This window comes from Oncorhynchus mykiss, chromosome 19 (genome assembly GCF_057628025.1).
Source record: "Oncorhynchus mykiss isolate SJ-2025 chromosome 19, ASM5762802v1, whole genome shotgun sequence".
Taxonomy (NCBI): domain Eukaryota; kingdom Metazoa; phylum Chordata; class Actinopteri; order Salmoniformes; family Salmonidae; genus Oncorhynchus; species Oncorhynchus mykiss.
Window position 1 is genome coordinate 16025362 of NC_143040.1, and position 26383 is coordinate 16051744.

Sequence of the window (26383 nt, forward strand, 5' to 3'; positions counted from 1 at the left end):
GCAAGCAATGCAGGTGTAGAAGCATGGTGGCTAGGAAAAACTCCCTAGAAAGGCCAAAACCTAGGAAGAAACCTAGAGAGGAACCAGGCTATGTGGGGTGGCCAGTCCTCTTCTGGCTGTGCCGGGTGGAGATTATAACAGAACATGGCCAAGATGTTCAGATGTTCATAAATGATCAGCATGGTCAATTAAAAATAATCACAGGCAGAACAGTTGAAACTGGAGCAGCAGCACGGCCAGGTGGACTGGGGACAGCAAGGAGTCATCATGCCAGGTAGTCCTGAGGCATGGTCCTAGGGCTCAGGTCCTCCGAGAGAGAGAAAGAAAGAGAGAATTAGAGAGAGCATACTTAAATTCACACAGGACACCGGATAGGACAGGAGAAGTACTCCAGATATAACAAACTGACCCTAGCCCCCGACACAAACTACTGCAGCATAAATACTGGAGGCTGAGACAGGAGGGGTCAGGAGACACTGTGGCCCCATCCGATGACAACCCCTGACAGGGCCAAACAGGAAGGATATAACCCCACCCACTTTGCCAAAGCACAGCCCCCACACCACTAGAGGGATATCTTCAACCACCAACTTACCATCCTGAGACAAGGGGGGGGGGGTGCCAACCCAGACAGGAAGATCACATCAGTGACTCAACCCACTCAAGTGATGCACCCCTCCTAGGGACGGTATGAAAGAGCCCTAGTAGGCCAGTGACTCAGCCCCTGTAATAGGGTTAGAGGCAGAGAATCCCAGTGGAGAGAGGGGAACCGGCAGGCAGAGACAGCAAGGGCGGTTCGTTGCTCCAGAGCCTTTCCGTTCACCTTCACACTCCTGGGCCAGACTACACTCAATCATATGACCCACTGAAGAGATGAGTCTTCTGTGAAGACAAAGGTTGAGACCGAGTTTGCGTCTCTCACATGGGTAGGCAAACCATTCCATAAAAATGGAGCTCTATAGGAGAAAGCCCTGCCTCCAGATGTTTGCTTAGAAATTCTAGGGACAATTAGGAGGCCTGCGTCTTGTGACCGTAGCGTACGTGTAGGTATGTACGGCAGGACCAAATCAGAGAGATAGGTAGGAGCAAGCCCATGTAATGCTTTGTAGGTTAGCAGTAAAACCTTGAAATCAGCCCTTGCCTTGACAGGAAGCCAGTGTAGGGAGGCTAGCACTGGAGTAACATGATCAAATTTGTTGGTTCTAGTCAGGATTCTAGCAGCCGTATTTAGCACTAACTGAAGTTTATTTAGTCCTTTATCCGGGTAGGTCGGAAAGTAGAGCATTGCAGTAGTCTAACCTAGAAGTGACAAAAGCATGGATTAATTCTTCTGCATAATTTTTGGACAGAAAGTTTCTGATTTTTGCAACGTTACGTAGATGGAAAAAGCTGTCCTTGAAATAGTCTTGGTTTGTTCTTCAAAAGAGAGATCGGGGTCCAGAGTAACGCCGAGGTCCTTCACAGTTTTATTTGAGAAGACTGTACAACCATTAAGATTAATTGTCAGATTCAAACAGAAGATCTCTTTGTTTCTTGGGACCTAGAACAAGCATCTCTGTTTTGTCCGAGTTTAAAAGTAGAACGTTTGCAGCCATCCACTTCCTTATGTCTGAAACACATGCTTCTAGCGAGGGCAATTTTGGGGCTTCACCATGTTTCATTGAAATGTACAGCTGTGTGTCATCCGCATAGCAGTGAAAGTTAACATTATGTTTTCGAATGACATCCCCAAGAGGTAAAATATATAGTGAAAGCAATAGTGGTCCTAAAACGGAACCTTGACACCGAAATGTACAGTTGATTTGTCAGAGGACAAACCACTCACAAACCATTCAACTGATATCTTTCCGACAGATCTAAACCAACCCAGAACTTGTCCATGTAGACCAATTTGGGTTTCCAAATCACTTTTAGTGAGTTTGGTACACATCCGGTGGATAGAGAGCCGTTTATTATGTTCAACATAGGAGGGCCAAGCACAGGAAGCAGCTCTTTCAGTAGTTTAGTTGGAATAGGGTCCAGTATGCAGCTTGAAGGTTTAGAGGCCATGATTATTTTCATCATTGTGTCAAGAGATATAGTACTAAAACACTTGAGTGTCTCTCTTGATCCTAGGTCCTGGCAGAGTTGTGCAGAATCAGGACGACTGAGCTTTGAAGGAATATGCAGATTTAAAGAGGAGTCCGTAATTTGCTTTCTAATAATCATGATATTTTCCTCAAAGAAGTTCATGAATTTATCACTGCTAAAGTGAAAGTCATCCTCTCTTGGGGAATGCTGCTTTTTAGTTAGCTTTGCGAATTCCGGATTGTTCTTATTTTCCTCAATTAAGTTGGAAAAATAGGATGATCGAGCAGCAGTAAGGGCTCTTCGATACTGCACGGTACTGTCTTTCCAAGCAAGTCGGAAGACTTCCAGTTTGGTATGGCGCCATTTCCGTTCCAATTTTCTGGAAGCTTGCTTCAGAGTTCAGGTATTTTCTGTATACCAGGGAGCTAGTTTCTTATGAGAAATGTTTTTAGGGGTGCAACTGCATCTAGGGTATTGCGCAAGGTTAAATTGGGTTCCTCAGTTAGGTGGTTAACTGATTTTTGTTCTCTGGCGTCCTTGGGTAGACAGAGGGAGTCTGGAAGGACATCAAGGAATCTTTGTGTTGTCTGTGAATTTATAAGACTATTGATGTTCCTTGGTTGGGGTCTGAACAGATTATTTGTTGCAATTGCAAACGTAATAAAATGGTGGTCCGATAGTCCAGGATTATGAGGAAAAACATTAAGATCCACAACATTTATTCCATGGGACAAAACTAGGTCCAGATTATGACTGTGACAGTGAGTAGGTCCAGAGACATGTTGGACAAAACCCACTGAGTCGATGATGGCTCTGAAAGCCTTTTGGAGTGGGTCTGTGGACTTTTCCATGTGAATATTAAAGTCACCAAAAATTAGAATATTATCTGCTATGACTACAAGGTCCGATAGGAATTCAGGGAACTCAATGAGGAACGCTGTATATGGCCCAGGAGGCCTGTAAACAGTAGCTATAAAAAGTGATCAAGTAGGCTGCATAGATTTCATGACTAGAAGCTCAAAAGACAAAAACGTCAACAACTCCGCCTTTGCGGGATGCACGGGGGATATGGTCACTAGGGTAGCCAGGAGGTGAGGCCTCATTTAACATAGTAAATTAATCAGGCTTAAGCCATGTTTCAGTCAGGCCAATCACATCAAGATTATGATCAGTGATTAGTTCATTGACTATAATTGCCTTTGAAGTAAGGGATCTAACATTAAGTAGCCCTATTTTGAGATGTGAGGTATCATGATCTCTTTCAATAATGACAGGAATGGAGGAGGTCTTTATCCCAGTGAGATTGCTAAGGCGAACACCACCATGTTTAGTTTTACCCAACCTAGGTCGAGGCACAGACACGGTCTCAATGGGGATAGCTGAGCTGACTACGTTGACTGTGCTAGTGGCAGACTCCACTATGCTGGCAGGTTGGCTAACAGCCTGCTGCCTGGCCTGCACCCTATTTCATTGTGGAGCTAGAGGAGTTAGAGCCCTGTCTATGTTGGTAGATAAGATGAGAGCACCCCTCCAGCTAGGATGGAGTGCGTCACTCCTCAGCGGGTCAGGCTTGGTCCTGTTTGTGGGTGAGTCCCAGAAAGAGGGCCAATTATCTACAAATTCTATATTTTGGGAGGGGCAGATAACAGTTTTCAACCAGCGATTGATTTGTGAGACTCTGCTGTGCAGCTCATCACTCCCCGTAACTGGGAGGGGGCCAGAGACAATTACTCGATGCCGACACATCTTTCTAGCTGATTTACACGCTGAAGCTATGTTGCGCTTGGTGATCTCTGATCGTTTCATTCCTAACATTGTTGGTGCCGACGTGTATAACAATATCTCTATACTCTCTACACTCTCCAGTTTTAGCCAGCACCATCTTCAGATTAGCCTTAACGTCGGTAGCCCTGCCCCCTGGTAAACAGTGTATGATCGCTGGATGATTCGTTTTAAGTCTAATACTGCGGGTAATGGAGTCGCCAATGACTAGAGTTTTCAATTTGTCAGAGCTAATGGTGGGAAGCTTCGGCGTCTCAGACCCCGTAACGGGAGGAGTAGAGACAAGAGAAGGCTCGGCCTCTGACTCCGACTCGTTGCTTAATGGGGAAAACCGGTTGAAAGTTTCTGTCGGCTGAATGGGCGACACCGGTTGAGCATTCCTACAGCATTTCCCTCCAGAAGCCATGAGAAAGTTGTCCGGCTGCGGGGACTGTGCCAGGGGATTTATACTAACGTTATTATCTGTACTTACTGGTGGCACAGACGCTGCTTCATCCTTTCCTACTCTGAAATTACCCTTGCCTAACGATTGCGTCTGAAGCTGGGCGACTGCAATTAGAAGGCATCATGTTAATGTTACTACTTAGCTTTGGCTGTTGGAGGTCCTGACGAACCATGTCCAGATAAAGCATCCAGAGTGAAAAATGTATGTACATTTGTACTTTATGTACTTTATGTACATATTCTTTATCCCTTTATACTTGTGTGTGTAAGGTAGTAGTTGTGGAATTGTTAGGTTAGATTACTCGTTGGTTATTACTGCATTGTCAGAACTAGAAGCACAAGCATTTCGCTACACTCGCATTAACATCTGCTAACCATGTGTATGTGACAAATAACATTTGATTTGATTTGACACAGTCATGGGTGAACAGGGAGTACAGGAGGGGACTAAGCACACACCACTGAGGGGCCCCGTATTGAGGGTCAGCGTGGCAGATGGGTAGTAATTTAAATGTTTTAATCTAATTTTAAAACATACAATCTACCTGCAGTGAAGCCGCTCAACATTTACATTACATTCAGTCCTCCAGCAGACACTCCCATCCAGAGTGACCCACAGGAGCAACCTGGCTCAAGCGCTCCGCCCAAGGCCACAAGGACCGAATCTCCACCAAGTCGAACTGGGGACCCAAATGAGCAACCTCTTGGCCACTGGTCCTAGCTACCATTCACCAGGCCACCAACCATCCAAGATCCCCCCACAACCCCCCCACCCCCTGAAAAAAACTCCCCCGCCACTCTCCAACCCCAAACCCCTCCCATCCCTCCCAAGACACCGTCCCCCTCCAACCCAACCAAAACCACCACCCACCCAATGCACCAACAAAAATAACTAAAGAGAAAAACAACAGAAAACAACAATGCTAAAAAAAAGACAGAGGAAAAGAAACATCTAAACAGCAAGGCCAACTGTATACGTTTGAGTGCATGTGTGGCACTATTTACTTGTGTGTATGTGTGGGTCCGTGTGTATGCATGTTTGTGTGTTTGAATGTGAGTGTGTGTATGCATGTGCAGATGGGTTGATACCTACCCTCACCACCTGGGGGTGGGCCGTCAGAAAGTTCAGGATCCAGTTGTAGAGGGAGGTATTTAGTCCCAGGGTCCCGAGCTTGAGTGGACTATGAATGCTGAGCTGTAGTCAATGAACAGCACTCCCATAGGTATTCATCTTGTCCAGGTGGGAGAGAGCAGTGTAGAGTGCAATAGCGATTGCATCATCTGTGGATCTGTTGGGGCGGTATGTGAATTGGACTGGGTCCAGAGTGTCTGGGATGATGGTGTTGATATTCACCATTACTAGCCTTTCAAAGCATTCCATGTTTACAGATGTGAGTGCTACGGGGCGATAGTTGTTTAAGGAAGGCTACCTTTGAGCTCTCAGGAGCAGGGTCAATGGAGGTCCGCTTGAAACATGCCAGCTGGTCTGAGCATGCTCTGAAAATGCACCCTGGTATTCCATCTGTCCCAGCTGCCTTGTGAGTGTTAACCAATTATGTGTATAAACTCTGAATTGCTAATGCCATGTATTGGACATTGAGAGGCTTTGAACCCAACGTTCGTCCATATTGGCTCTCACTGGTAGGAGCAGCCCTCCATAGCAATTAATGGAATTCTACAGTATTTCAAATAAATGTTTCATGGACAAAATTACACCTATTTAATAAGTTTGTTGTTGTAGTGGGGGCATTAGCAATCTAAAAAATATATACTTTAAGGAAAATGTTTTTATATATTTTGTCATGTTTTATTTGTATGTTTAACTCACATAATATAAGGTGTCTGTAATATAAAAAAGTAATGTAGGCATTAATTGTTAAACCACTGTTCCCCGGGCGCGGATGACGTGGATGTTGATTAATGCACCTCTCTGATTTAGAGGGGTTGGGTTCAATTCAGTTGAATGCGTTCAGTTGTTTAACTGACTAGGTATCCCGCTTTCCCTTCCACATAATGAATCCATTTCTGTGCTTCCGAAATATTTTTTTTTACAACCGTGGGGTAGTGCGGATGGTTTCAACACAGCGCCCCCTGACAGTCATCTAGTGTTTATATAAATAATTGGCGTTAACTTAACAATTGCCCCAATGGTACAAATAAAGTTTGTTTTATGGATTAATTATAATGAATCTCAAAGTACAATCCATAACAAATTAGCCTCTAAAAGTTTCCCGACATTGTTTGAGTGAGAGTATTGTTCTGAGACGAGAGTCCCACGTCCTGTACAAGTCATCGTATGACATAGGAGGAAGTGAAGGCTGCAGTTGCAAGATATAGTCATTTCGCCAGCTAATCTCAGATTAAACATTTTTTATCTGAGAAGATATGTCAGCAAGCATGCAAATTAAGGTAATAACGCTCTCTTGTTGAAATGTTTGACTTCTCGTGACAAACTGACCAATGCATTATGCACTAGCTAGAATGTTACAATTCTACAGCGACACACGTGTCACATTATGCTAGTATTAGCTAACCAGGATATAGCTAGTTCGCTAGCTAGCTATAGCTACACGGACAACGTTAAACTCAAATGTCTCAAGTATAAACTTTACAGCTTGCAGAACTAGTCAGTTCACTAGTAGCTAGCTAACATCATGCTAGTAGGCATCCGCTAGCAGTCAAACTGTATCACGTATTTCACCATAGATAGCTACTGTGGAATGGTCATTGACATTACTCCACTTCGATGCACCTACCTAGCTATTAATTTATGTGTCAGGTCAAGAGGTTGACTAATGAATGACATGTATATTCTTGCTAGATTGGAATCATTGGAGGCTCTGGCCTTGATGACCCAGACATATTGGAGGGAAGGACTGAGAAATATGTAGACACACCTTATGGAAAGGTAAGTTCAAATTCTAAATATTCTATTGTGGTAGGCAGGCTGTCTCTGCTATGAACAAACAATCATGTGCACCTTTGAGTGATGCACGATATCGACATCTCCGCCATTTTCTGGTTGCTAAAATTCAAATAGTTCTCCTAATTTCAGTGTGACAAAACTAGCATGTATAGTGTTGGTATAGTGTTGAGAATCATTGTACCATCCAAACCGCTGTGAAATATATTTTCCATAACCAAAAATATTTTATTTTCAGCTGTTTTGAAACTGGTGTACAACACCGAAGTAAAAGACTCAAACTAAATGTAAACTCGAAGCATAGAAATAGCACACACAGAACAGATGTACCGCTTCTTAGACTTGCTTTCAATGAGAATGACGGATCCATTTATATGTGAATTTGGTTGGGTACCACAAAAATGACATTGCAGCTTTAAAATGACAAGTGCCACCAATCTTAGTCCTGAATGTGGCAATGCTTTCCATTGTGTACAGCACAGCCATTACTAACCTAATATTGGACGAAAGGAGCCTAACATTACTCCATAGGCCAAGGACTTTGTGTCAGGGTTCTCCAACTGGCAGGCTGAATTTAGCCCTCGGGTGTAATGTTAGGCTCTGAGCAACAACAAAAAAGTTTTGAAATTATGTTGTAATCAAATATATATTTTTCGGGCTTCTTGCGGTCAATTTGCAGTTTACAAATGATTTGTACTTAAAGGGAAAGGAGATGCCTAGTCAGTTGCACAACTGAATGCATTCAACCGAAATGTCTTTCTCATTTAACCCAACCTCTCTGAATCAGACGTCCACTTCATTGGCGCCCAGGGAAATGTTTGTTGTTTGGGGTTAACTGCCTTGCTCAAGGGCAGAACGGCAGATCTTTCAACCTTGCTGGCTTGGGATTTCAAACAACAACCTTTCGGTTACTGGTCCAACGCTCTTAACCGCTAGGCTACCTGCCGCGGTTATGTTCCGGACCCTTGGCCATCCGCTTAAGAACTAGATCAATGGTCCCTGACATACATGTTCCGTTTAAAGGGCAAATTAGCTCTGGAAGCAAAAACCGCTAAATACGCCATCTAAATGTGAGCCAAGGAAAGCCCCCCGGCCAAACCCTTCCCTAACCCGGACGGCGCTGGGCCAACTGTGCGCTGCCCTACAGCTGGCTGGGATTGAACCCCAGGCTGTAGTGGCAGTTAAGACAGTCTACAGTAAGTATATATTTTCCATTTGTGAAATAATTTGATGTGATATGAATGCAGAGGGATTTATGTTCCTTTAACCGTACCGCAATTGAGCCTCCTGAGTCTTAGATTGCTGTGCCACTCGGGAGGCTCAATTGTGGTAAGGTTCTAGAAACATAAATCCCTCTACTTGAATGTCACAAGAAAATATACACTTACTGTTTTAACACAGTTGCAGCAGACAGTATTTTTCAGTGACAAGACATTTGTGGTGTCTGTCTTCCGTTTACACACAGGTGTTTGGAGACACCGATAGTTAATTAGCACAGGTCTTTTGTCTGTTTTCAGTAAACATGGAAATATGCCCGTGTGGGAACTGTATAAAGTTGTGTATCAATTTAACCTTTAGTTTTGTGCTTCCAAAACCGTACCGCAAGCGATGCGTGCTAATTTTCAGACCGAGTGTAGTGGCTCTTAAAAAAACTCCCCTCTACAGACGACGCCTTCGTCCAATTATTCTTATGTGTAATGGAACTGAGTCATTACACATAAGTCATTGGCTATCTAGTGTGTGTAAGCCTAACTGTTAAGGAAGTGTAGTTTGTCAACTGGAGACGCACACAGTGTGTTGATTAGAGGTCGACCGATTATGATTTTTCAACGCCGATACCGATTATTGGAGGACAATGATAATTACAACAATACTGAATGAGCACTTATTTTAACTTAATATAATACATCAATAAAATAAATTTAGCCTCAAATAAATAATGAAACATGTTCAATTTGGTTTAAATAATGCAAAAACAAAGTGTTGGAGAAGAAAATAAAAGTGCAATATGTGCCATGTAAGAAAGCTAATGTTTAAGTTCCTTGCTCAGAACATGACAACATATGAAAGCTGGTGGTTCCTTTTAACATGAGTCTTCAATATTCCCAGGTAAGAAGTTTTAGGTTGGAGTTATTATAGGAATTATAGGACTATTTCTCTCTATACCATTTGTTTTTCATTAACCTTTGACTATTGGATGTTGTTATAGGCACTTTAGTATATTGCCAGTGTAACAGTATAGCTTCCGTCCCTCTCCTCGCTCCTCCCTGGGCTCGAACCAGGAACACAACGACAACAGCCTCCCTCGAAGCAGCGTTACCCATGCAGAGCAAGGGGAACAACTACTCCAAGTCTCAGAGCGAGTGAAGTTTGAAACGCAATTAGCGCGCACCCCGCTAACTAGCTAGCCATTTCACATCGGTTCCACCAGCCTAATCTCGGGAGTTGATAGCCTATGAAGCCATAAACAGCGCAATGCTTGACGCACAACGAAGAGCTGCTGGCAAAACGCACGAAAGTGCTGTTTGAATGAATGCTTACGAGCCTGCTTCTGCCTACCATCGCTCAGTCAGACTGCTCTATCAAATCATAGACTTAGTTATAACATAATAACATACAGAAATACGAGCCGTAGGTCATTAATATGGTTGAATCCGGAAACTATCATCTCGAAAACAAGACGTTTATTCTTTCAGTGAAATACGGAACTGTTCCGTACTTTATCTAAGGGGTGTCATCCATTAGTCTAAATATTCCTGTTACATTGCACAACCTTCAATGTTATGTCATAATTACGTAAAATTCTGGCAAATTAGGCGGCCCAAACTGTTGCATATACACTGATTCTGCGTGCAATGAACGCAAGAGAAGTGACACAATTTCCCCTGGTTAATATTGCCTGCTAACCTGGATTTCTTTTAGCTAAATATGCAGGTTTAAAAATATATACTTCTGTGTATTGATTTTAAGAAAGGCATTGATGTTCATGGTTAGGTACACATTGGAGAAACGATACGCACCGCATCAATTATATGCAACGCAGGACACACTAGATAAACTAGTAATATCATCAACCATGTATAGTTAACTAGTGATTATGATTGATTGATTGTTTTTTTTATAAGATAAGTTTAATGCTAGCTAGCAACTTACCTTGGTTTACTGCATTCGCGTAACAGGCAGTCTCCTCGTGGAGTGCAATGAGAGGCAGGTGGTTAGAGCGTTGGACTAGTTAACTGTAAGGTTGCAAGATTGAATCCCCCGAGCTGACAAGGTAAAAATCTGTCGTTCTGCCCTTGAACGAGGCAGTTAACCCACAGTTCCTAGGCAGTCATTGAAAATAAGAATTTGTTCTTAACTGACTTGCCTAGTTAAATAAATGTTAAATAAAGGTGTAAAAAAAAAAGAGAGAATCTGCAAAATCTGTGTCCAAAAATACAGATTTCCGATTGTTATGAAAACTTGAAATCGGCCCTAATTAATCGGTCGACCTCTAGTGTTGGTACTGTGCAAAACTTATACAAAATGTGTAGCTTTTTTATTTGAAAGATGTTTCTATATGTTATGAAAGATGAGGGGAATATCGGGATAGGTTTCGAAAACCAGTTTGAAAGTGATGTTTATTGACTTTTCTAAACGTTAAAACACAGCGACTGTAGTTCACATGGAGCCAAATGTGGACAAATGTAACCGAGAAGGGTTTTCCAGAGCTACATAGCCACGCACATTTACATAAAGCAAAATGGCCTTGTCTCACGACTGTTGAATAAAATTATTTTTGATTTTACTCTGCCGATTGTCCGTAGGGTTGGTCCTTCAGCTGGTCAAACTTTTTGACAAAATATCCACTGGAAAGTATTCTTAAACAGACTTCAAAACGGGGGTCTCAGAGAATGTGTGACAATCAAGATGTTTGCTCATGCATGTGATGCATGTATGTTAACCAAAGTCTTGCAGGTGTTTACATGGTTTTGCGCATGTGCCAGGGGATCGAAATCTCAACGACAGTAGCCAGGTATAACATTTTACCCAGCTGAAGGACCAACCGCACAGATAACCGGTAGGATTATGGAAAATCTATTTCACAGGGGTTTAGATGCTACAATGATTCTCTACACTATACATTGCTTGTTTTGCCACAAACTAAAATTAGGCAAATTATTAGAATTTTAGCAACCAGGGAAGGGCGGCGTGATTTCCGCGTAGTGCATCTTTAAACTTAGAATTGTTTACTTGACTTTTATACACCTTTAAATTGACTCCTTAAAATAATTGAGTCTGTCAAGTTTGCCACCGGCGTGCTGCTGTAGGGAAGTAAAGCGGAAGTCGAATCCATCACTTCCGTTGTTTGGCTGTGTCCATAGCAACATTTAGAAAATGAGGTGGATACCAATAATTGGTATAACAGTCTGGTTTATTAGGCGACACCAATCTCTGCGTTCCAGTGTAATGCCAATATTTTTTACCAACTGAAAACTGTGCCTTAGATTCTACCTAATAACATCTCTACTCTTTTCCCCCCCGACAACCCAACCAGCCTTCAGATGCCCTTATAATGGGGAAGATCAAAAATGTTGAATGTGTGCTCCTTGCAAGGTAAGCAGTGGAATGAATTGGAGAATCTCAATTGCATTCTCTTTGCGTCCTCTCTCCTCACCTCCTTCTCAAAACTCATTGGAGGAGGATGAGGCGAGGAGAGAGGACACGAGGAGTATGCAATTGAGATTCACCTGTGGAGACATCCTAGGTGTACTGAACCAGATGAACTCCACCTCTGTTTCTTATGAATTTGTGCCATCTAGTGGCTGTGTGTTGCAATTTTAAAACATATTAGACCTGATCTCTCTTCTCCAACACCCTTTAGGCTAAACATTCCCCCAAAACCAAATCCACCACTAGCCCTCTAGCTAACTTATGTAGATGTCTAATAATCAGATAGGTATACTTAGAATGATTTTGTACGTGTTTTTTTTTTAAACACTTGCCCTTTTTAGAAGTGAAGTTTAAACGTATTTCTTCGCCTACACATATAAATCCTTTCAGAGATACAGAAGTTTCCAGGGGATTAGGTGCTATAGGAGTCAAATTAGAGATTCATTTTCAGCCTTTGGTAAACACTGAACTATTCACACTCCACATTATACTGGTCCCTAGGCATGGGAGACAGCACACCATCATGCCAACCGACGTCAACTACCAGGCTAACATCTGGGCGTTGCGAGAGGAGGGCTGCACACATCTCCTGGTCACCACGGCCTGTGGTTCCCTCCGGGAAGAGATCCAACCAGGAGACATCGTCATCATCGACCAGTTCATAGACAGGTGAGGGCCAGAGTTTCCTAGGCCTGGAGTCCAGGACTCACCGAAGGTTGAATCCAGGCTTGAAATGAGAATGAAAGCAGTCTGTTGGACATGGTGGTTGCCAGTGGTTAGTTCAGTTGTTGTCTATTGAGTGAGTCCAAATCCAATGCTTCCCTGGTATATGTACTGTTATGTACACTGAACAAAAATACAAACACAACATATAAAGTGTTGGTTTCATGGGCTGAAATAAAAAATCTCGTCCCTACGCAACAAAAACGTATTCCTCTCAGATTTTGTCCACAAATTTGGTTACATCCCCGTTCTCCTTAGCCAAAGATAATTGCAGGAATGTCCACTGGTGCTGTTGCCAGACAATTGAATGGTAATTTCTCTACCATAAGTTGCCTCCAACTTCATTTTAGAGAATTTGGCAGTACGTCCAACCGGCCTCACAAATGCAGACCACATGTAACCACGCCAGCTCAGGCTCCCCAGCGGGTGGGCCTACGCCCTCCAAGGCCCACTCATGGCTGCACCCTGCCCAGTCATGTGAAATCCATAGATTAAGGCCTAATGCATTTATTTCAATTGACTGATTTGCTTATATGAACTGTAACTCAGTAAAATCTTTGAAATTGTTGCATGTCGCGTTTATATTTTTGTTCAGTATAGATATGGAGTAAAAGTCAAATGCAGCCTATCTGTAAATGCTACCAATTGAAAGTGTAGATATTGTTTAGGTTTCTACATACCCGATGGAGTATAAATAGAATGTTTGTAAAGCCATGGGGGTAGAATTACAGTAGGAATGACAAGTCATCAAGAGAGAAACTTTCTCCTGTTTTAAGTTCAGACAGTGCGACATCTATCTCAACTGATAACATTCAAAAGAACTTGCAAGTTGTCCATTATTTTCCCTTCCAAACAGTGACTGATGCTGAGTGTGTGTACAGTATTCCAACCTGGGGCAAGGCAACAACAAAGGCCATGGTGTCAAACAGAAACAGACGGTGGCATCCAGGCTCACATTACTCATCTCTGAAGGCCACGTTCTCTGACTGGTATTTCTGATAGTCAACGACTCAACTATCATCCCACAGCCACCCACCCGTTCATCTGTCTCATTTCCTCATTCCCTAAAAGAACCAATAAGAGAAGGAAAGAGATTGTGTGTCATGATTGGTGGATAGGCGATGCTCTGAAATGGACTCTGCACTGAGGGCCCGGGACTTGGCGGAGTACAGCTGCCACGTGTGTCACGTTGTGGCTAGAGCTGTGTCCTGAGAGGAAACCAACACTTTTTAAAACATTTTTTTTAAAGAACTGACAGGACTTATAGGGTTTTAAGGGCTGCTGGTTTGAAACGGGGGTTTCTGTTTTTGTTTTGTTCAATATGTGGTTTTCTAGTTTCTTGTGAAGGAGGAGGACAGTGAGGTTTTGAATGAACTGAGACCTAGGATCTGATGAGGTTGTTCTGTTGACTGGCTGTTTGATACCTTTTTGTAGGAAGTGCTTGTATTACCTGAAGCGTTGTGGAATGTGCTTAGGGCATGAATTGTGACATACCGAAAGTTGTGGGTCTATCCTCCCATGTCTTAGCTGTTTATAAGGTTCGACTGTGTTGCAGTGAAAGCGATGAACTCAAGAGAAATAGGCCTAGGTGGAAGGTTGCATCACAAATTGATCTCATTTGAATAAGGATGCAGTGAGGGAATCACGGGGAGTAAAACCATCATTACTGTTCAGTTTTGAATGTTATCACCTTTGTGTCAGTCTATGGGAATACATTTCAGTAACAGGTCGTTTTAATACTTCAGCGTGAGCCATGTTTCCCACGGTTAGGATAGACCTCTGGACGGCCTTCAGTTGAGCAGCATTGTTTAGTAAACTGTGGCCAGATATGATATCACTTCAGCTCTAGGCCCGGAGAGGCAACAGCAGGGTCCCAACAGTCAGCGAAGCAGATTAGCATCTTGTTACTGTACGTACGTAGGCCTGCACCACACCTAGGAATCAACACACCATTCACAAGTGTCTCCTCTCCGGCCGTTCTCACTTTCATTAATAATGAAACAGAAATTAGACGCAGCACATTCTCGGTAAGTTTGTCAAATCTCTGTGGGATGATTCCCAGTTGAAAAATTCCCTCTGTGCTTGTTCCCTCCTGGTTCAAGGGACGCTCCAACCACGATTTCAGAACTCTATCTGGAAATGTTGCTGCCCTAAACACATGTGATGGCCATCAGTTGTAGCACTGATAAAATGTGCTGAATTTCAAGTTGTTTGGTGTACCATTTTCTCTACTAGTAATAGACTAGACTAGACTATTCATTCTGGTGCACAAGCATTCATTGTTTTGATTGGATGGTATTTTTAGGACGATTATCCAATGTGTTTGCCTTCGCAAAGAAACACTGAATAAATGTAAGAAATAATGCATGCTCACCTATTTCCCCCACATCTCTAGATTCCAAGTTACCACACACAACTCTACCCATTATTCTATCAGAGTGGAACATAACTCCTCTCATTGTCCTGAGGGTGCGTTGCTGCATTGAATTGAATTGTCAGTAGAATTCTATGCAATGAACCGTAAATTGAGAATGTGTTCATGAGGCAGTCTTGTTGATTTGAGAGTGCAGTGCACACAAACAGCTTTGTCTCCAAGCGCTGTCCGTTGTCCAGTAAGTCAAAACGTAGTGCTTTGAATGAGAAGTAACGGATCATTTCTGCACCCCTCCCTCGGGATTGCCACCTGACATTGACTCCACATCCTCTGTGCCTGACACCTGACATTGACTCCACATCCTCTGTGCCTGACATCTGACATTGACTCCACATCCTCTGTGCCGCTCTCAGAGAAACTATTCGTCATCACCTCCAATCCACCCATATGTGTTGTCTATTGATAGCCTACTGTTACAACCAGCTGGGGCAGTCTCTGTTGGGCAGAATGGGGAACTAACATGTGAGGACTTGTTCAGTCTTGTCCCGCTGCGAAGCATGTGACCCATCAGCATATTTCTGGAAGGGTTTACTTGATGATTACCTTAGTGAGTTATTTGTTTTGCCCCCTGCTCCTGTTCCAAACACTGTTGGCCTGTCTAGGTTAGCCAGGGTTTCTCTGCTCCGCCAGTCGGCTGCGAGCATTAACGGTTCACCATGCCTCAGACAGTCTCTGTTCTCTCTCTCATTCACCACTGGAGTGTTGCACCACATTACAGTATGTGGTACTGGACAGCTGATGTGTAGTGCTAAGATGAGGTACATTTTCCAAACTACAATGAGTGAGCGATACAATACATAGCCTAATTATAGTCTCTCTGCTTTAACTAACAGTAGCCAATGTTCCTCCTCGGGAGTCTGGTTGACATTGACAACAGTAGGTTATTTCTCAATCGTGGCATTTATGGAATATTCTATGCTCATGTTTTAGTTGGGTGGGGAGGGAATAGTCTCTCTGCTTTAACTAACAGTAGCCAATGTTCCTTCACGGGAGTCTTGTTGACATTGACAACAGTAGGTTATTTCTCAATCGTGGCATTTATGGAATATTCTATGCTCATGTTTTAGTTGGGTGGGGAGGGAATAGTCTCTCTGCTTTAACTAACAGTAGCCAATGTTCCTTCTCGGGAGTCTTGTTGACATTGACAACAGTAGGTTATTTCTCAATCGTGGCATTTATGGAATATTCTACGCTCACGTTTTAGTTGGGTGGGGAGGGAGGGGTGGGTTAGTACGCATTTCCTGTATAGAATAGTCCTGGAATGCCATGCTGTCTCAGCATTTCTGGAATGTAAGGTCACTCTGTATGGTAAACCAACCTCACCGTTTAGTAGTCGGCTCATGCGCACTCACTCTGACTATGATGTACCGGTTCTTCACAATGTTCTCTGTAACAGCTGATTTACTCTGTTAATGATGTGGACACTGGAGAGACCTGTTAGCAGAGCTTCACTGAGCTCTAACTGTGACACCCAAAGCAGAAATGGGTCATTGTATGTGTTGTGTAATTTCAAGCCTCAGTAAGAAATCATCTCCATTTACTGGTGTGACCAAAGGACTCATTGGCTCCTGTCAGTGTCCCTACAGTCTTAATGTGTTCCTCCTGTCAGTGTCCGTACAGTCTTAATATGTGTTCCTCCTGTCAGTGTCCGTACAGTCTTAATGTGTTCCTCCTGTCAGTGTCCGTACAGTCTTAAAATGTGTTCCTCCTGTCAGTGTCCGTACAGTCTTAAAATGTGTTCCTCCTGTCAGTGTCCCTACAGTCTTAATGTGTTCCTCCTGTCAGTGTCCCTACAGTCTTAAAATGTGTTCCTCCTGTCAGTGTCCGTACAGTCTTAAAATGTGTACCTCCTGTCATTGTCCCTACAGTCTTAATATGTGTTCCTCCTGTCATTGTCCCTACAGTCTTAATATGTGTTCCTCCTGTCAGTGTCCGTACAGTCTAAATATTTCCTAGTAACATGAGGACAAGGAGTTGTCTTTCTAAGCTTGCCTTTCCTCAGTGTAACGTTTAGGTGGTAGGTAGCTTCAGGGCCCTGGGTAGCACCTCGCAGCAGCCGGTTTCTGGGCTTGCCATTCCTCAGTGTAACGTTTAGGCGGTAGGTAGCTTCAGGGCCCGGGGTAGCACCTCGCAGCAGCCGGTTTCTGGGCTTGCCTTTCCTCAGTGTAACGTTTAGGTGGTAGGTAGCTTCAGGGCCCGGGGTAGCACCTCGCAGCAGCCGGTTTCTGGGCTTGCCTTTCCTCAGTGTAACGTTTAGGTGGTAGGTAGCTTCAGGGCCCGGGGTAGCACCTCGCAGCAGCCGGTTTCTGGGCTTGCCTTTCCTCAGTGTAACGTTTAGGTGGTAGGTAGCTTCAGGGCCCTGGGTAGCACCTCGCAGCAGCCGGTTTCTGGGCTTGCTCATTTGAGCAGAGACTGGGTAGAGAGAGTGTGTGAGGGAGGGGCATGTAGAACTGGAATGTGGCCTGGGTGGCCACACTGGGTGACTCAGCGCCACAGCTCTGGAATCTGGAGGGCAGCTGCCTGTCGGCATGGCGACAAATGTTAAACGCTGGCTCAGTCCATCCTCACCACCCCTTGAAGTATGAAATGTATAATCATGGTAGCAATTGAAATGAAACAGTTCAAAGATCATGGGGAAAATATTAGACCAAAGTTGAGGACACAACAGTTCTGACACGAGACTGAATCCAAACATTACACTGTTATGTGCATTTTACATTTACTGTACTTTTCGCCACATTTGTTAATAACAATCCGATCATATTCTGGATACATTCAGTGACATGATAAGAATATTCCTGGAAAATGTGGGGTAGGTGCAACACAAGACAAAAAAATGACAAGGGTTTGAGTGAGCGGACTAACTGGTTTCTCCAAGTGGCCACACACCTTTCCAAAGTGTACACAGTTCATATGTAATTTCAATGCACTTTATGACAAGTATTTTTTGAGCTCTTCTAGCTGTGCTGTTGAGGAACTAGAGCAGCACACTTGTAGTTGTTTGGAACACAGCCCTGCATCCCCGCCATCACACAACTAAGGTTTACGCAATCAAAAAACGCTCCATTATAAATCGCATCTGGGACAGGTGGGCATCATTTAAAAGCTGTTCTATTGACAACATGGCTAACATGACATCAACGCTCAATTTACTATAATCCTCAACGTCTCATCTTTCAAAATACATTGAGTCCTCTTATTTACAGCATTTCCCTCACTCAAGACAATAAAACATGTGCAAAGGTTTCCCAATTAGCAGGAGGTATGGGGACAACGTGTCAGTCAAACCCATACAGTGCTGAGCTCTGATGTAATTTTATAGCATGTTACTTGTACAGTCACTCTGATCTAATTTAGGCATTTATCAGTGCCCAAATCTGCCATGTTCAATCTGTATACGGGTGCGAGTGGAAAAGGTTAATAACTAGTCACCTCCTCCTCCTCTTAAGGGTTTTGGGGGATTCCATGCAGTAATTCCCAGATTTAGTCCACATTGCTAAACAATTTGGCTGGTTTCAATGTCTGCAGCCATGAAATATTTTATTCTCAGTTTCTATGGGGATTTGTTTGTCTTCTGTATTGTGAGGGCCAGTTGTTGCAAAGCACCGGCTCGTTATTAAGACCCTGATCCGTTCAGCATGTATTAGTCATTGTGATGATGACTACTACAGTGACAGGATGAATGCCTTTCACATTCAGACACCATTGTTGCCACATTGCACAACTCTAACCTTGAAAGAGAGAAAAATACCACCATTTGCCGTAGAATTTAGTCACTCTGGGCCTACCCTGTAAGAATGTAGTCTATTTATAGGATTTTAGAATGTATTTGATAAAGTATTTTGTGCACTGCGAGGAAACTAAAGTCAGACAGGAAGTGAAGTGTTAAACGGAAGAGAGAAATTCTCCAAGTTCTCATTTTTATCACCAGAATAACTGCCAGCAGGTACGTTCTTCTTGTTTTGCCCCCTGAGTGAGACATGGTAGCAGAGTTCTTCTTGTTTTGACCCCTGAGTGAGACATGGTAGCAGAGTTCTTCTTGTTTTGCCCCCTGAGTGAGACAAGGTAGCAGAGTTCTTCTTGTTTTGACCCCTGAGTGAGACATGGTAGCAGAGTTCTTCTTGTTTTGCCCCTGAGTGAGACAAGGTAGCAGAGTTGTTGAACCCAACCCTTGTCACTGACCTGTCATTTCCTGTGTGTCCTCCCTCCCTCCCAGGACGACAAAGAGGGCCCAGACGCTGTACGACGGGCGGCCCACCAGTCCTCCAGGCGTGTCTCACATCCCCATGGCTGAGCCCTTCTGCACCCGGACCAGGGAGGTCAGTGTCCACGGCCCCGTTCCAAATCAACCACTAGCACCTAGACCGGTGTCTGTGGCCTGGTCCAAATCAACCCCTGCCACTACAATGTAAATGTTGTAGTGGTGGGTGTTGCCTGCTGGGGAGTGAGTGAATGTTATGTCATTGGAACACAGGATGCTTGTGAGGGGAGGACTGCTCATAAATGGCTGGAACGGAGTAAATGGAATGGTATCAAATACCTGGAAACCATGGAAACTGTGTTTGATGTTCAATACTGTTCCATTCCTTCCGTTCCAGCCATTACTATGAGCCTGTCCTTCCCAATTTAAGGTGCTACCAGCCGCCTGTGCATTGGAACTTTTGATTGCTGTTTTTGGTGTGTAGTGAGGCTTTGCATAGTTACAATTATTTCCTTTCTAAGTGTTCATAAAACACACAAACATGGGCATTGACAAAAACACTGACCACTCTCTCCTAGAAAATGACATCACGCCTCTCCCTCCCCATGCCCAGGTGCTGCTGGAGGTGGCGCGCGGCCTGGGGGTGAAGTGCCACCCGCAGGGTACGGTGCTCACCATCGAGGGCCCTCGCTTCTCGTCGCGTGCCGAGAGCCTGATGTTCCGCCAGTGGGGTGCCGACGTTATCAACATGACCAGCGTGCCCGAGGTGGTCCTCGCCAAGGAGGCGGGCCTTTGCTATGCTAGCATCGCCATGGCCACCGACTACGACTGCTGGAAGGAGCATGAGGAGGCTGTGAGTTTTTGTTTTGTGTGGAAATTCCCTCCCCATCGTATTTTTTTAAATTGATTGTATGCTCTGATGAAGGTCTTGCAACCGAAAGCTTAGCCTTATTTTTATTTTTTTTCACCTTTATTTAACCAGGTAGGCCAGTTGAGAACAAGTTCTCATTTACAACTGCGACCTGGCCAAGATAAAGCAAAGCAGTGTGACACAGACAACAACAGAGTTACACATGGAATAAACAATAAACAAGCCAATAACACAAACAATGCAATGACACAGTAGAAAAAAAGAAAGTCTATATACAGTGTGTGCAAAATGCAATGAAATGTGTGCATTGATCCTAAGTGTGTGGAGATTTTATTCCATTACATATTTTATTGATAGGAAAGTTAGTATGAGAGGACAGGGAAGACAGGAAGAGAGTGTCAAACACGCAGTGGGATGGATACGCATCGACACCCAACGCCGACAGTGGCTTGCAGCCGCTAGTCAGCTACCCAGGCCGCAGGGAAGAAGCGTTTACCCACGTGTGTGTGTGTGAGGTTCTGTAACTGTTTCGAGGAGAGATGTTTTGGAATGTCCTCAATTTTCAGTTGCACCACAACACAGGTTATCTGGAAAATTGTTATGCAAATGCACCCGTTTCACTAAGATGACGCATTCATGTACTGCATGTGGTCAATTGTCTTGTTACTTGGTAATATGTCTTACATCCGCTTTCACAGCAGCTGGACATTTCCAACTGCAATATTAGGCAAAAAAATAGTGACTAAGAACTGAAATGCGTCAGAGCTTTTTATTTTTACCACAGTAAAACACTTACTGCTTTAATTGTTTCAATTTCTCAGGGCTCCGGTCTTTTCCACCACATTCTTGACAAGGTGACATGACATTCAGCCTCACGTGGTATTTAGAGTCAAATCAAATGTAGGTTAGAGGTCACCGTCAGTGAATTCCATGAACATTTTTCATAGAACGATTTCTCCCTGAATTTTGAGAACTAGCCTTTTTTCCTTAATATCCTGTGTGTAGTTAGTCACTTCTCCATCAGTAAGAGCCATTGTTTGGTAGTGAGTCTAAAACGTCCACGACATGAGGGCTGAAGTGACCGTTCTGTTTTACGGCTCTCTACGTGTACTCCAGCTGTCACACTGACCTAGAGGTCGACTCAATCTGATTTTAAATGCATTTATATTTGTACATAAACAAAGCAGGAATTCAAAATGTCTCAAGTTAATAACTAAATAGTCAACTGCCTTTGTCACAAAGCTGTAGCAAAACAAATGCAAATAGTATTTTTCGGGATTTGAAATTGCACAATGACATTTTGTCTGGTATAAATTTCCTCCTCGTCAGCATTTTACAGGCAACTGTTTACGTTTCAAATTCTTCCGCCTGATTATTATATCACTCTGAAGTACCACATGCATGCGCACACACACACACACACACAACAGCTTCCGAGTGAGTGACTGTCACCCACTATCCAGTTGATAAATTATGTCTGGGGGAGGCTCGGCTTCCCCTTCCTAGTTCCTGCAGCTGACCTCCTGGCCACCCCTCCCCCTCCTTCCCCCTCCTGTTGCACACCCTCTCACCACATCCTTCCGCCCTATCTACGCCTTCCCTCGCTGTGAGCCTGCCAGCCTCCGGTGTGAGTCCTGCCAGCTGAGGTTGAGTCACCGGTATACAGTTGTCCACAGGGCCTGAGAGATCACAACAAAACAGGCCCTCAGTTCAGGGGTGTGTTCATTAGGGCACACAACAACAACAAAAAATGTTTTTTGCTGGTCATATGTTGTGGTCACTGTGCTACATTTCACAAAGTACCTTGGTCTTATGCTGTAGTGCATCAATCATTAAAAGGTTGTATAAGTGAATGTCCCTTGGAGTTCCATGGTAACATACTATCTTGGGTGGCACACCCCAACTGTATCGTCTTGTTATAAACGGCATGCTGTCTGGAGCTACATGGCATTTAGCCTAGTCGACAGTGTAGGAACAATTTCTCTGAATTCATCATAGTAGTTATCTCAATGTAGCCAATAATACATGTATGATTAGATTAAATTGTTTACATGTTTTGCTCCAATCTAAATGTTAATAGTGAAAAGGATTGCCTTATATCCTGCATTGCCTCAACCATGTTGATCTTATCCTGTGGAGTCATGGCTTTGTATGTATTATAATGGGGTTGTATCATTATTTACTGCACTGTAAGTAGCTATATGTATCACATCTTGATGCAGCCCTTGCTTGGTCAAAAGTAGTGCACTAAATAGGTGACCAGGTGCTATTTGGGATATAATCTTGATGTCATTGGAGCTGTTGTGTCCAAAGTCTCCATGGACACATCACTCTCTGTCTGACAGAGATTGATACCACTCTGTGTTTCAGTTATTGTCATGTGTTGTCATTACCACTGATGATGGAGTGAAGGACAGAGGTAGGTAATTACACAACAAGCAAGGGTTTAACAGACCATTCGATTATCTTTAGTGATTTTCATACTCCCTTTTACTTTAGCTGTTAGCTATACCATGCTTTAAGGAGTACAGGTGTTTCATACCGGTCTTATTTTATAGTCATATCTAAGCAAACTGTCCTGTAGAAATCACTCCACGGGCTAGCTGCCAATGTTTAAAAAGGATGGGCCTAGCTTTCAGAGCACCCCGTATTACACCCTGCAAGGTGTAAATCCTAAAACGTATGAAGGCTCAAAACACATGGAAAACGTAGTATGAAATAAATGCCTGGTATTGAACCATGCTCATTGCGCACTCAAACTGAACCTGTAGGCTACAGTACAGTGTAGGATGTCTGTGTCAACTGGGCTAAGAGCTTTAATTCACAGATGTGTTTATTTTGTACCTCCACAATATTTCAACTGGGGCTTGGGTTGATTTTTTATTTTTTTGCTCCCAAGTTCAAAATGAAGTTGACGTTCGAATGCGGTTGCCTGGAGACAATCACGAGACGGGTAAGAAAGGAAAGTGAAAGTAATGTTGACAGTAGCTCCAGGTCTTAACGTGTCCGACCGGCTCTGTGACTGTCCAGGCGTGGCACTACGATCTTTCACGATGACTCTGTCAGATTACTGAGGTGTGAATTTTCATCAGCGATAATATCATGGATTAAGTAAACGCATGTAATTACACAACAAGCAATGTATTTGTGTGTTCAGGAGGGCGTTTTTGTTGTCAGTTTCCACAGATAATTATTTTTATGAAGCGCCTGCTTCGAACAGCCTTGGTTATACTGTAAAAACAAACTTTGAATATATATAAAAAATGTAACCCTTTAACTAGACAAGTAAGTTATTATTTACAATGCCGGCCAAACCCGGGTGACGCAATTGTGCTCTGCCCTATGGGACTCCCAATCACGGCTGGATGTAATGCAGCTTCGATTCGAACCAGGTACTGCAGTGAAGCTTCTTGCACTGAGATGCAGTGTCAGACCACTGTGCCACTCGGGAGATAATATTACTCTGATTAAAATGAAAGAGAGAAAAATGGTGTAGCAGCCAGGATATTGACAAGAAGAAATGTACACATTTGTATTAATAACCTAACGTTTTGACAACGGTATTTTATAAATGTTTGCGTCTCACATTGTGAGGCACCTCCTTTGGTCTTGCAAGTGTTTAAGGCTGTCAGTCGCCATCTTTCTCCATATTCAGAATGTGACTAGAATTTACCGAGTTAAGCACCTCAATCCCACAAAAAAAACGTATTCATTAAATATATTTCCTGGCTGTACCAGGTCTGCGTCGACAACGTCCTGAAGACTATGAAGGAGAATGCCAACAAGGCCAGCAGTATCCTGCTCACTGCTATCCCCCTGATCTGCACCCAGGAGGACTGGACCCACACCATAAAGGCTCTGAAGGTAAGATTTACCATTGTAATGTACCCAGGTTCATCTCTACAGGGGGGTTTAAATAGGATTAAGTATAATTAAACATTATTTATCCTCAGGCAATTAAGTGCTTTATTTTTTTCCCATCATACCAAGTCAACACGGCAACGTACAACCATATGGGTTTGTAGGAGAGCTGGTGCTGTTCAGTGTCTTTCTACTAGATCAAATGCTAAGTAAGCACATTCTCACTGAGTTACTCACTGCTTATTCACAGTTACTCACTGCTGAGTCGGCCTGTATCCACATTGGACAGTTATTGGGTGACAAAATGATGGCCTGTCTTGATGCCTCCATGTTAGGCTTCTGGTCTGTATTTAAAGGGGATGTATTTTAGGATGTCTAGCTCTGAACCTACTGAATCCTGCTTATAGAACTAATGGAATAGTCCCAAAAGTGATAAGAAATAAATGCTATGTGAACCCAGGTCTGGTGTTCAAGGTGATTTCCCTCAGGACACCTGGCTCTGAACCCAATGAGCCATAATGTAAAGGCCCTTAGGCTTACCCTCGCTTCGTTATTCATCCTCACTGACACTTCAGTCAGTGAGATGGTGACTGTAATTTGACGTGCTAAACAGAACTTCCAGTATGGCATGCTTCGTGACACACTCAAAACAAACGTATTAGTTTGTTTTACTAACAGATTGCGATATGTATATTTTCTAAACTGTTTTTGTTAGTACCTCTGCTACTATTTAGTGTGTGTTTTGGTTTCTTTCAGACAACAGCCCAATCCTCAATAATGCTACCAAAACAACATTGAGAACCACCGAAAAGCCTCTCGCCACCCCTGTATATCAGAGAATGACTTGCAACACACCAGCCACCAATACCAACAATGGATTCATCTCTCTCTCGATTCCTCATCAGTGAATCACAAGAAAGTGCCTGATATGCATGTTTTCATTACTGTACATTTGCCAGGATTTCACAACACATTTGAGTAACATTACATCGTTTGCCAGAAGCATACCATTCTGCATCCCACTGCTGGCTTGCCTCTGAAGCTAAGCAGGGTTGTTCCTGGTTGTTCATGGATGGGAGACCAGATGCTGCTGGAAGTGGTGTTGGAGGGTGAATAGGAGGCATTCTTTCTTCTGGTCAAAAAAAAAGAGGTCCCAATGCCTCAGGGCAGTGATTGGAGAAATTTCCCTGTGTAGGGTGCTGTCTTTCAGATAGGTGTCCTGACTCTGTGGTCACCTAAAAGATCCTGCTAAAATAAGGGTGAACATTTCTCTCTCTCTTTCTCTCTCTCATATATATATATATGAGAGAGAGAGAGACACTGTTTGTATACTGTTCAGCCATGTTTTCATACTGAAGATACATTCTAAAATGTAACTACGCATTAAAGTATGTCTAATGTCTTCTGAAAGAAATGTTAAAGGACTTGGTTGTTTTCATGGATTGTTTGTAACCTGTATGGTCTGTACATGTAGGTCTATGACCAACAAGACTTTTGCACCGAGTATAATTGGAACAGGACATTCAATCAAAAGCAACTGCCACTTCCGTTGATAAAGCCTCAAGCCTGTTTATCCGGCTCTGGGGTGAAGTTTAGTTTAGGTACATATCTAGGATCAGCTTCCCCAATCCTAACCATGTAGTGGGGGAAATGCTAAACTGGCTGAAGACCAGTGACTAGGACCAACTTCACCATACTGTTTTTCCACTTTGTTGCCCTGAAACAAGGTCAAACCACATTGTTGATAGATTCGTGGCTCTTTACTCCTAATTATTAGGTGAGGGAATAGTGGATTCATGGCTCATATACTTTCCATAAAATAAAAGGCCTTGTTTCATTAAGACTTCCACTGAGGGCATTATCGATCTGTCTCATATCATGTGACGGGATCATCTAAAACTATCTTCAAAACACTTCATGTTAACCTAGCATTTCTTTTTACATGGATTCACAGCTGCAGTGTTACAATGTGCTAATAGGGTTCACTTCAGGAAGTAGGCTTAACAGTCAACATGATGGTGGATATTCAGTTATGATTGTGTTCGACTGCATGTACAGGTCAAATGTGTTTGCAAGTGTGACAAAATCAATAAAGTTATGTAGATTGGAAATGTGCTTTCATTTTTTTTTAATCAGGAAGTTAGCTAGAACCTTAACCTAACACTTGTTTGAAGTGACGCATATGGCTCAACATTGGACTTCCTGTCATTATGTTTGCATAATGTCACTCTTCTGTTACAAGTGAAATGATAGGTACTTTTGCAAAATGCCAGATGCTTATAAGATTCTCCCTTTATCCCATCTTGGTACTGTACCTTTAGTGACAAGTTGTCACCATTCAAATACGTTTGACTCGGAGAAAGATGAAGATCAGGAAGTAGACTGACTAGAGGTAGTGAACATGATGCAGCTTAACGCACG

At 43.2% G+C, this 26383-nt stretch overlaps 1 protein-coding gene across 4 annotated transcripts in view; it reads left to right on the forward strand.

Moving 5' to 3' along the window:
- The window catches only part of LOC100301741 (methylthioadenosine phosphorylase), a 33942-nt gene extending 7869 nt beyond the window's left edge, over nt 1–26073 (forward strand). Inside the window, exons 1-8 of one of the 4 annotated variants that reach the window (XM_036933853.2) lie at nt 6347–6705; nt 7118–7204; nt 11757–11815; nt 12374–12541; nt 19246–19348; nt 19844–20083; nt 23840–23965; nt 24719–26073. In XM_036933853.2, the coding sequence (XP_036789748.2) occupies nt 6682–6705; nt 7118–7204; nt 11757–11815; nt 12374–12541; nt 19246–19348; nt 19844–20083; nt 23840–23965; nt 24719–24760 (849 nt within the window). In that variant the 5' untranslated portion in view covers nt 6347–6681 and the 3' untranslated portion in view covers nt 24761–26073. 4 annotated transcript variants of the gene reach the window in all.
- The last annotated feature ends 310 nt before the right edge of the window (nt 26074–26383 follow it).